This window comes from Bos indicus, chromosome 8, assembly GCF_029378745.1.
Source record: "Bos indicus isolate NIAB-ARS_2022 breed Sahiwal x Tharparkar chromosome 8, NIAB-ARS_B.indTharparkar_mat_pri_1.0, whole genome shotgun sequence".
Classification (NCBI taxonomy): domain Eukaryota; kingdom Metazoa; phylum Chordata; class Mammalia; order Artiodactyla; family Bovidae; genus Bos; species Bos indicus.
Genome location: NC_091767.1, coordinates 53,302,146 through 53,314,884, shown reverse-complemented (window position 1 = coordinate 53,314,884; position 12,739 = coordinate 53,302,146). Strand labels below are relative to the sequence as shown.

At 34.8% G+C, this 12,739-nt stretch overlaps 1 protein-coding gene across 2 annotated transcripts in view; it reads right to left on the bottom strand.

Annotated features, from left to right (window-relative positions):
- Positions 1 to 12,739, bottom strand: part of VPS13A (vacuolar protein sorting 13 homolog A) — a 276,506-nt gene that overhangs the window by 56,766 nt on the left and 207,001 nt on the right. For both annotated transcript variants that reach the window (XR_011567943.1, XM_070794243.1), the window contains exons 53-54: positions 10,220 to 10,349; positions 2,959 to 3,191 (exon numbers count right to left, since the gene is read on the bottom strand). Coding sequence is in view for 1 of the 2 variants with exons in the window: in XM_070794243.1 (XP_070650344.1) it covers positions 2,959 to 3,191; positions 10,220 to 10,349 (363 nt within the window). In the remaining variant the exon portion in view is untranslated. The remainder of the gene's footprint in view (positions 1 to 2,958; positions 3,192 to 10,219; positions 10,350 to 12,739) is intronic.

Below are 12,739 nucleotides of genomic sequence, written 5' to 3'. Positions count from 1 at the left end.
TATGAGCAACTAGAAGAATGTAGATGTCATTACCTCCAGTGGGAAAGAAGGTTTTGATAGAATGAGGAAGGAGTTTGGTTTTACCTACTATAAAGCTTAAGAAGTCTCTTAGATATCTAAGTAGAGATTTTATGTAAGCAGCTGGACAGACACTGTCCAGAACTCAGAACAAAAATCTAGCCGAAGACACACTTCAAGAAGTTTTCTGCATATATATGGTATTTGAAATCATAAAACTGAAACAGAGAAGAGAAGCGGACTCAGGTCTGAGAGCCTCAAGATACCCAATATTAAGCAGTTGAGAAAATGACAAGGCACCAAGAAGTGTGACTAAGAATGCTGGAACAGAAAGAAAAACCAAGGCGGTGAGCTATCCTGGAAGTAAAGTCAAAGAAACTGGGTCAAGGAGGGATCTGTGTAGAATGTTAGAATGTTATAAACTTAAGCAACGTGAAGACTGGTAATTGTACAATGCACCTGGCAAAACATAGGTCTCTGGTGCTCTTATCAAGACCAGCTTTATGGTACACTGAAAGCAAAAGCATGTTCAGAACTGTTAAGAAAAAATGGGTAAAAAAAAGAACTGGAGAGAGTGAAAATATTTTTCTAAATAGATAACACTTCTAATGAGTTCAGCTATAAAGTAAAGCAAAGAAATGTACAGTAGGTAGCAGAGAAAGTAGGTTGAAGAGAATTTTTTTAGTTGAAAGATATTAAACTTATTTGGACAATTCAGTAGGGAGCCAAAAATTATTGAAGTAGGACAGAAAAAGAAGAGGATTGCTGGGTCAGTGTCTCCAGAGGCAAGAGTGAATGAGATATAGTGCAAAAGAAGAAAAATATGTTTAAATAGGAGCACATACAATATATCTATGATAAGTGGGAAGCGTGTTGCTGCAATATATAGGTAAAAAATACTGGTGCATAGGAAGCTCCTCCAACAGGAGGAGGTCTTTGGAAGTTCCTTTTTGACTACATCAGTTTACTTGGTGAAACAAGACTCAAGGCACTGAGCTGAGAGAGAATGGGATTTAAAAAGAGCCAAAATGTGAAATGGGCTTCCCTTGTGGCTCAGCTGGTAAAGAATCCCCTGCAATGCAGGAGACCTGGGTTAGAACCCTAGGTTGGGAAGATACCCTGAAGAAGGGAAAAGCTACCAACTCCATTATTCTGGCCTGGAGAATTCCATGAACTGTATAGTCCATGGGATCACAAAGAGTCTGGCTCAGTGATAAAGAATCTGCTTGCCAATGCTGGAGACTTTAAGATGTGGGTTCAATCCCTGGGTTGGGAAGATCCCTGGGGAGGAAATGGCAACCCACTGCAGTATTCTTGCCTGGAAAATTCCATGGATAGAGGAACCTGGCAAGCTACAGTCCATGGGGTCTCAAGGAGTCTGACAGGACACATGCATGCAAAGTGTGAAATAGTAATAGAGGAGAGAGAGTGAATGGAACAAATCTTATTTACTAAAAAACCACTGAAAGACTTAAAGACAAATTTAAAAATCTATCCACATTCTAGGGACTTCCCTGGTGGTCCAGTAGTTAAGACTCCATGCTTTCACTGCAGGGGATGCAGGTTTGATCTTTGGTCAGGTAATTAAGATCCTGCATGCCATGCCACATAGCAAACACACACAAAGGTGGGAAAAGAGGCTCCTGAACAGCTTCCAGTTTCCACACCTCAAAAAAAAAAAAATCTATCCACATTCTAAAATCACTTCACTCATTCTGTTTAAGTATGTAAATTATTTAATTTTATTAATTCTAAAATTTCTTGTTCTCTTTCTTCTAAAATTTATGTTTTCTTAATAAACAGAAAGATAGAAACCATGTACTAATTCCCTTTGCATTCACATCATTTAGCATAGGAGACAGCACGTTAGGTTTCACAGGCTTAAAATCTGTTGTCTATTTGAACTTTCTATTTCAGTAATAAAATATTTTTTGAGAACAATAAAAATTTCTAAGAAAATAGTTTTAACATGCTTATTTATTGATTTGGCTGCACTGCTTGGCACACAGATTCTTAGTTCTCTGACTAGGGATCGAATCTGTGCCCCTCCAATGGAAGCGCTGAATACTAACCACTAGACTGGAATTTCCTTTAATATGCCTTTTTAAATGGCATAGTTACCATTCAAGAAGTTAGGGACATTTCTAGACAAATTTACATAGAAAAACGAATTCAAATCTGTATCATAAACCTTTAATTTATATGTCTGAGAGTTTAATTCAAGGGATTGAAACATTATCCTTGTTATGCAAACTGGAATCTAGCAACAGTCTCAAATTAGGCAGTACTATAAAAATACTAATTTCAAGTAGTTACGAACAGAAACATTAAGTGCATAAAGGAAAGAAGAGAGTTTTACTGGTGATGACTTATATGGGAAATGGTAAATACAATATTACCTTATTAGATCTTAAAGTGCCAAGATCAAAGTAGAAAGTGATTAGAAAGTAAGATGTACAGGGTGGGGAATACAGTCAATAATAATGAATAATTTTTGTATGGTCACAGACGGTAATTAGACTTATTGTGATCACTGTAATAAACAGAAATACTGAGTCACTATGTTATGTAACAGGAACCAACACAGTGTAGCAAATCAAACACGCTTCAAAATAAACTCATAGAAACAGGTGGTAATGAACAATTAAACATTTCCTTGTGACATGTTAAAGAAAGAAAATATACTTTTAATAAGTTGAATGATTCTAATTTTCAGAGAGTTGGGAAAATAACATGATGAGAGATGTATAAATCTGATTTTTGGTATATCTTTATCTTGAAAGGCAAAAAAAGTATCAAGGCACTTTTAAATTAGCATTACCTTTGATTAGTATCACTGAATGGTCAAAACAAAATTTAATTCATTTTAGACTTTACAATCACAATTCTTAATGATTAAGAACTTACACTTAAATGTATCCAAATTCTAATACATCTCACCTTGTAATGCCAATATAGGCTACTTCTTGCTTTGTATAATTGTTGACAAGAGAAATCCCAACATCTTGTAACGCCAACACAATTTCTTGCTCTGCTAACTCTGCTTTCTCACTTTCATATGTCACTTTAAATACTCTTGGATCTTCAGTGAATAAAATTATGCGTTGTAAGCCTTCAAAAAATGAAACTAAATAAATGGTCGTTTTCCCCAAATTTATAGGTGTCATCATATCCTGAAATAAAATCATCAAAAAAATAAGAAAATTAGGGTTTGGTCCCAACCAACATGAAATCTACATTCCACACTTGAAAAATGAGAATAGTAATGGTAGCTCCTTCATAGGAATAAAATAAATTAACAATTGTGTAACATTTTGAAATTTACATAATTCAAATTAGTTAATGAAATTTTTTGCCATAATCATTATGAAGTCAGGAAGACAGGTAAACTTTTAATATCATAGTAAAATCTAATTAGTCTTCCTTTGTAGGCTAATTAGTAACACAATTTATCTTCTCTGCCTTATTACAAAACTAATCAATGTGTTATGCATTAAAAGTTATTTAGTCAGAAACTTCTATTCCTTTTCAGAGGTGAACTAAATAAGATAAAAGAATATTTGACATGCCAGTTGCATGCTCTACAAAGCACAAATACTACAGGGTTAATACTACAGAAAGACTTTCTATATAAGCATTGTGCTGATATCAGGGTCTTGAGTTTAAAATAATTAACTTCTAATAGTTAACTGTCAGCCATTAATTCCTAGTTAATGAACATTCTGATTAAACAAGGTATTATAATATACAGTACACATTCATGTTATAATCCACTAAAATTAAAAGTAAGTTACTATAGTCATGTTACTTAAAACACTCTCTAAAATACAATACACAATACTAAAACTACATTAAGATGTAAATAAGCTAATTTCCAAGTAATTCTGAAATATTTCTAATATGTTATAGTGGATTACAAGTTTATCTTTGCAAACTTCAACTATCATTGTGATATAAGTATGCAAAAGTACTTATTGAAGCTGAGGCACCAATACTTTGGCCACCTGATGCAAAGAGCTGACTCATTTGAAAAGACTCTGATGCCAGGAAAGACTGAAGGCAGGAGAAGAAGAGGACAACAGAGGATGAGATGGTTGGATGGCATCACTGACTCAATGGACATGAGTTTGAGCAAGCTCAGGGAGTTGGAAATGGACAGGGAAGCCTGGCGTGCTGTAATCCATGGGGTCACAAAGAGTCGGACATGATTGAGCAACTGAACTGCACTGAACTGATGCAAAGGTACTAATCGACATGTTAAATAGCTTATTATTTTTAATATTAAAATGAATTATTTAAAAAAAAATAAATCTAATAATCATGAATTTAAAAAATAAAGTTAGGCCAATCATGGGCAACTCTCTCAAATACATTTAAACAACACTGGACTTCACAAGAGCAACACTGGAAAGACAATGGAAAAGTACAATCAATATTCTAAAAGAAAATAACTCGGAACTCAGAATTCCTTACTCAGCAAAAGTATTCCTCAGTGAAGAAAAGTACAAGAAATAAAGATGCTTGAAAACAAATGAAAACTACTAAATATCACCATCAACAGAAATTCACTCGAGCAAATTCTACAGGAGGAATTAAATACCAGCAAGAGTAAAGTGATCCAAGATGAATGTATGAGGAAAGGAATGTTATACAAATAAAATGTGAGAGAAAACATTTTACAAAATTCAATATTCAGGAATAATAAAAAATTTTGGCAAACAAAGACTACACGAGAAGTTCTTTAACCTCTTATCAAACTTCCCAAACACATACCAAACTTCAGCAAAGATCACACTTAAAGGTATATGTTGATGTCATATAACATGAGACCAGAAATAAGGCAAAAATATATATAAACATCAGTTTTATTAAACAGGACAGAGAGATGCAAGCCAATCCAGTAAGGCAAAAAGAAATTAAAGATGAAAGGACTGAAAAGGAGAAAACAAAACTCTCATTATTTTTAAGTGTCATGATTGTACATGTGGAAAAATAAAAAACAATATTAATAAGAGAATTCAGTGAATTTTCTGGATTAAAAAAAAAATCAATACACAAAATGCCATTATACTCCCATATGCTAACAAGCTTAATTTTAAAAAGATATCATGGGTTTCTGTTCTGGCAACTGATGACTAGGTGGTCTGAGACAAACCCTCTTGCTAACAGCAAAAAGTTGGAAAACATCTAAAAAGGAAAAATATGTGTCTGAAAAGACAGAAAAGCTTCTAAGATAACATGAGTTAATGGCACCAAGATCTGAGAGAGAAAGAAAGCCAATAAAAGTGAACTTTGTGGGACTTCCCTGGTGGTCCAATGGCTAAGACTCTGTGTTCCCAATGCAGGGAGCTCAGGTTGGATCCAGGGTCTGGGAACTAGATCCCACATGCGGAACTAAGAGTTCACAGGCCATAACTAAAGATCCCTCATGCCACAACTAAAACTCAGTGTAGTCAAATAAATAAATAAAACCAAGAAACAAAACAAAAAAAACTAACAGAAAAGACAAAGTGGTCTTTGTATCCAGAGTTCACAACTGTCAGTTCAAAAAGTAGAAGCAAATACTGAGAAGTTAGGGAACATCATTCAGAGTCTCAAATTATCTTTAAAATTTTTCATATACTGTGTTCAGCACAGAGTCAAAAATAAACATGCAAACAGAATGGATTTTAGTGAAAACCAAGAAAAGAGAAAAATTTTAAATATCCAGAAGAAATCTAGGTATTGGAATTGTCAGTCTTTAAAGTAGTTATGATCAGAACATTCAAGAAATTATGTAACAAGATAGAGAATATGGGAACAAAAACTTTTATAATAGAAACCTTAGAACTGATATTTCAATAACTAAAATTAAGAACTCAATAGATGATTTTAAGAGGAGATTAGACACAGTAAAAGAAGTACAGTGAAAAACAAGTCAGAAGGAAATATTCATACTGAAGGAAGGAGAGAAAAGGATTAAACAACACATAAAAGTCGTAAGAGACATCATAGAACATGTGTCTTAGAACAACACGTAAAAGTCGTAAGAGACATGATGAAAAGTCTAACATTTATGCAATGGTGAATTCCTAAGAGGAAGAGGAAAGAGGTGCCGAAACTGAAATTTGATATCTGGCAGAAATACTTCACTAAAAACAGAGCAAAATAAAGACATTTTCAGACAAATGAAACTAATCAGCTATTCACTCTGATAAGTGGAATACTGCCTGCCATATTAGTAAACAAAGGATGTCACAGTCAACAATTACAGTCGCAGTCTAGGATGAGCTGGTGAGCCCCGAGGGAACTCAGAATATAAAAACACAGGATACTAGTCCCAGATAGCTGAGGTGAATATCAGAAGAATGAGTTCAGTGAGCCCAGACTCTTGTACCTTCCCATACACAGAAAAGTGCTCAATGCCTTAACTTGACCTATCTGCTTTTCTTAAATTAACAATAATCTTTTGATGTTCAGACGACCTGTCCTTTGTTGCAATACTCCTATATATCCTGGCTCCCTCAACACCGCCTTGCCACTTCAGAGTAATTCTCTCAGAGATACTTTAGATGCTGCCTCCTGGGATTGAAGTCCTAAAAATTCCTGCCGAATAGAACATAACTCTCAACACTTTTAGGTTTTGAATAATATTTTAGTCAACAACTCTTGCCTGGAAAATCCCATGGACAGAGGAGCCTGGCAGGCTACAGTCCACAGGGTCTCAGAAGAGTCAGACACAACTTAGTGACTAAACAACAACAATAATCCTCCCAGTTAGGCAGTTGCAAACTGTGGCCTATGATAGTTTTATAAGTCTCAATATTTAAGCCCAAAAAGATACTGTGGTGGGCACTGCAACATTATACACTAATAAGAATCAACTTAACAAAAGACAACAATTCTAAATTTATATCTACCTAATTACATAGTTGCAAGGAGATCCAACCAGTCCATCCTAAAGGAAATCAGTCCTAAATGTTCATTGGAAAGGCTGATGTTGAAGCTGAAACTCCAATACTTTGGCCACCTAATGCAAAGAGCTGACTCATTTGAAAAGCCCCTGATGCTGGGAAAGACTGAAGGCAGGAGGAGAAGGGGATGACAGAGGATGAGATGGTTGGATGGCATCACAGACTCAACGGATATGAGTTTGAGTAAACTTTGTAAGTTGGTGATGGACACGGAGGCCTGGCGTGCTTCAATCCATGGGGTCACAAAGAGTCAGACACAACTGAGCGACTGAACTGAACTGAATCACACAGTTTCAAAATGTAAGAGCCCAAATTAAGAAAACCAAAAAGGGTATGCATAGATCCATGATTTCAGACACCATTCTCACAGCAACAGAACCACCACAAACAAAAAACTTAATAAGATAGAAGATCTAAACAACTCAACAAAACTTGAACAAATTGACATATATGTATGTCAATATGTATGTCATATATGTATGCCAACCACAGAATATGTATTTTTTTCAAATACACATAAAATATTAACAAAAATTGATTACAAGCCCACCAAGTCGATTTCAACAAATTTCAATGAACTGATTCAGAGTATGTTCTCTGGTCACAGTGGAATTAAATTAGAAATAAATAAACAAAAAAAATACTTTTGAAAAGTGATAACCTAAGTAACCATGAAACCAAAACATTAAAATAAATCACAATGAAATTCAGAAAATATTTTGAACTAAAAAATAATTAATATACAGCCAAATTTGTGAGAAAGAATTGCTACTGTTTTTGGAAGAAGTTTGTGACTTTGCTGCTGCTGCTGCTGCTAAGTTGCTTCAGTCGTGTCCAACTCTGTGCGACCCCATAGACGGCAGCCCATCAGGCTTCCCCGTCCCTGGGATTCTCCAGGCAAGAACACTGGAGTGGGTTGCAATTTCCTTCTCCAATGAATGAAAGTGAAAAATGAAAGTGAAGTCGCTCAGTCGTGTCCGACTCTTCGCGACCCCGTGGACTGCAGCCTACCAGGCTCCTCCGTCCATGGGATAAGTGACTTCAAATAAAAAGTGAAGAAAATCTAAAAAGCAATGATCTAGGTATCTGCTGTGAACTCATTTGTGCTGCTCCCCTCTCCCCATTCATATGTTACAGTCTCAGCCTCCAATATGACTATATGGTGGAGGTAATGACATCATGGTTAAATGACACCATGGGGGAGGGGAAGGGTGTAAATAGGGCTCTGATCCACCAGTATTCCTTTCCTTATAAGAAATACCAGAGAGCTCACTCCCTCTCTCTTCACCCTGTGAAGACATAGCAAGAAGGCTGCCATCTGCAAGCCAGGAAGCATCCTCATAAAAGTCCACCAGAATTTGACTATGCTAGCATTCTGATCTCAGGCTTCCTGCCTCCAGTACCACTAGAAATGAATCTCCACTGTTTAAGGCATCCAGGCTAAGGTATTTTGTTATAGCATCCTGAGCAGATTAATACAATTATCTATCTCAAGAGTTTAAAGGAAAATTACCAAATTAAAACAGAAGAAAGGTGAAAGAATATAATATAGATTAGGCAAAAATAGGTGAAAATGAAAACAAATGTATAAAAGAGATCAAAAGGGAAACTGATGGTTTTCTGACAGACAAAACCAAACTGAAACTAATTAAACTAATAAAATTTCAGCAAAACTTAGGGAAAAAAGGAATGAAGGCACAAATATCCTACACTAGGAATGGAACAAAAAGAAGAATCATCACCATAAATCTTAAAAAGATAAAAATATGGATATTATAAAAACATTTATATCAATATATTAGAAAACTGAGATGAAATAAATGCATTCTTAGAAAAACTCTTATCAAAACCACACAAATAAAAGTAGAAAACTGAACTGCCCTGTTAATAAATAGTAGCATTCCTAATTTAAAAACTTTCTTATAAAGACTATTGAAGGTAAGATTACTAGGCTTCACTCATGAACTCTACAGCAAACATTCCAAACATTCTACAAATCATACCAGTCTAACATGAACTCTTTCAAAAAACAGAAAAATTGTAGATAATTCCCAACATGTATTAGAAGTCAGGATGGCCTTAATATTAAAATCTGGTAAGATTATTAGAAGACAAGACAGTGACAGGCCAACTTCTTTCATGAATACAAGCAAAAGTCTTGAATAAAACATTAGCAAGTCAATTCCAAAAATACAAGGCTGGCCTAATATTTGAAAAAACCACCAAATAAGACAAAGCCCCAAAAGCATATAATCATCTCAAAAGATAAAAAGCAAAAGACATAAAAATTAATAAACATTCAGTACTCATTCATTTATTCATTTGATAAGAAATAATAACTAGTGGCAAGAAAAAAGACACTGGAATAGGGAACAAATTAAGATAAATTTTGAAAGATCAATGAAACTTTAATAAAACAATTTCTGAAAGTCATTTAATATGTTACTGGAATATGTTTATACCTAACTTTATTATTATAGAAAACTGGAGCCTATTATACAGAGTGAAGTAAGCCAGAAAGAAAAACACCAATACAGTATACTAACGCATATATATGGAATTTAGAAAGATGGTAACAATAACCCTGTATACGAGACAGCAAAAGAGATACTGATGTATAGAACAGTCTTTTGGATTCTGTGGGAGAGGGAGAGGGTGGGATGATTTGGGAGAATGGCATTGAAACATGTATAGTATCATATATGAAATGAGTCGCCAGTCCAGGTTTGATTCACGATACTGGATGCTTGGGGCTGGTGCACTGGGACGACCCAGAGGGATGTTATGGGGAGGGAGGAGGGAGGGGGGTTCAGGATGGGGAGCACATGTATACCTGTGGCGGATTCATTTTGATATATGGCAAAACCAATTAAAAAAAAAAAGAAAAAGAAAACAACAGTCTGCCATTCAGAGATAAATCCATATGTTAACAGATTCCTAAATGTCCTTCACAGAAGCAACACTGACTTAGATGACCTTTAATGCAATAATAATTTGTATCTGTTTATAAATTGAATGCTGAAAGTATCTAAGTTTACCCTTTATAATATAATAGCAAATAAGAAGGTAGAAGAAATAAGACTGCTTCCAGTTTTAAACATTTTTGGTTAAGTTAAAGCTTGAATATTGCTTTAAAAATCTTCAGCAGTGTTTAAGAAGTATAAACACAAAAGGCCTCAAAACTAATGAGACTGAAAAAGTAAATAAATAAAATCCTGCTAAGAACACCATAATAACCCAGTACATACATCCTTTTGTGTTACTTCACCGTGGCTTTTTCCACATTTCCACTGCAGCTTTCTAGAGCCCACTGGATCAGCCCATGTATAAAATACTGCTTTTCCAGGAGGGAGGGAATCTTCTATTTCACTGAGGGAACTGACATAAATAGGAAAAAAAACACAGTAAATTAAGTGCAAGTATACAAATATATTAAGAATCTAAAATAATACTTCATTAATTCTGAATCCATTAATTAAGATTTATGATAGTTCTGAGTAAAGTAGACTGAAATTTTTCCTTATACAATAAAAAAGTGGTTTTCTGAGAAAATAATGAGAATATTTTAAGGGAAATGTTTGCCCTAGTTAGGAAGTAAATATCTCAGGTTGGGTTTCCCTGGTGGCTCAGAGGTAAAGAATCCACCTGCCAATGCAGGAGACATGGATCCCTGTCTGGGAAGATCCCAGATGCCAAGGAGCAACTAACTCCATGAGCTATGACTACTGAGCCTGTGCTCTGGAGCTGGGGAACCACAACTACTGAGTCCCTGCACCACAAGGACTGTGAACCCTAGAGCCTATGCTCCACAAGAAGAGAAGCCACCACAATGAGAAGCCCAAGCACTTCGAGGAGGAGTAGTTCAAGCTTGCTGCAACTGGTGAAAGACTGCACAAAGCAACAGAGACCTAGCACTGTCAAAAATTAATTTAAAAAATATCTCCAGGTTTCTGAAACTCCTCTGTCAACTTTAAATACTAATTAATTATGAAAGAAAACTGTTTCAATTACTTTACCTTATCTATACCAAATCTAAGAGAATTTAACTGGTAATACTTTCCTAAGAATCGATTTTACTGTGTCAAAATTCAGTTCAATTATTTTTAAAAACCATAAGACACAGGATATAAATCTAAGAAACTCAATCAACTCACAAAACAATTCAGCAAAAGAAAATGGAGAAGTTAAAAATCAAAAAAATAATACAATATAACTTTTCTGAGCTGAAAAAGCTGACTCTGCAGATTAGACTTCATTGGGTATCAGACTAAATGAATGGAAACAATATCATCCAACACAGAATGTAGGATTTTGGGAAATGTCAAATTTTAAGAAGAGGGAAACCTGCCTACCCTAAACCTGATCGAGGGAAATCATAGTTACCCTTAGAAATAAAAATAAGACTTTTCACTCTGTTCTGTAATACTGAATGCCAGAAAACAATGCAGCAATGCCTATACAAATTTGAGGCAAGAGTTATGACTTAAAATTTTATGCCAAATTGTTAATTTTCAAAGGTAAGAAATTTTGAAATAGGCAACAGCATAACGTATTACCACAAACCCTTACTTTTTCCAACCAAGCCAGAGAGGAGTCAAAATAAAATTTTAAGAACTGTGTTACATTAAACTAAACCAGTCAAATAAATTAACTCGTTAATATTGTGAAAGTCGTGTCCTATTCTTCGCGACCCCATGGACTATAGGGTCCATGGAGAATACTGGAGTAGGTAGCCTTTCCCGTCTCCAGGGGATAGTCCCAATCCAGGGATCGAACACAGGTCTTCTGCACTGCAGGCAGAATCTTAACCAGCTGAGCCACCAGGGAAATCCAAGAATACTGGAGTGGGTAGCCTATCCCTTCTCCAGCAGACCTTCCCAACCCAGGAATCGAACTAGGGTCTCCTAATTGCAGATGGAGTCTTTACCAGCTGAGCTACCAGGGAAATCCAATTATAAATCAATCCAAATATCTTCAATAACATAGTTTTGCAAAATTAACCATATATTACTCTGGCTCAAAAATCCAAAATTATATTCATAAGAAACTGAATTTGGAAAGAGAAATTGAAGGAAATGAAAAAGTACTCTATATTTTTCATGGAAAATTAGCAGATACTGTTTCACTCTCAAAATTTTAAATGCATCAAAATCTTCAAGAACACAAAAAGTAATCATATACAAGAGAAATAAAATTATATTTTCCAAATCATCATTAGAAGAAAATAATCCATATGACAAAAAAGTATGGCAAGGAATCATAATTAGTCTTTAAAGGATTACAAACAGGATAAAAACTTTTACTAAAAGACAGATTTTTAACATTATAAAATTAGAAACAAATTCTCAACAATAGAAGAACATTTAATTATAGTGCACCTAAATGATGGAATATCATGAATTCATTTAAAATTGTGTTTCTGAAGCAAATTTACATGCTTGCAATAGCTGTTAAAAACAAGAGATTCAGAAATATAAACAGAGAGCAACAGTAAAAAAAGAACTGAATCAAAATGTCAACATTTTTGGTATCAAAGATTATGCTTTTCACAATTTTTCTACAAAATATTAAAAAAATAAACAGACATCCAATGATATTATTTTTTATATGTAGGACAGAGTATTAAAAAGCAGAGATATCACTTTGCTGACAAAGGTTCATATAGTCAAAGATATGGTTTTTCTGGTAGTCATGTTTGAATGTGAGAGCTGGACCGTAAAGAAGGCTGAGCCCTGAAGAACTGATGCTTTTGAACTTCAGTGCCAGAG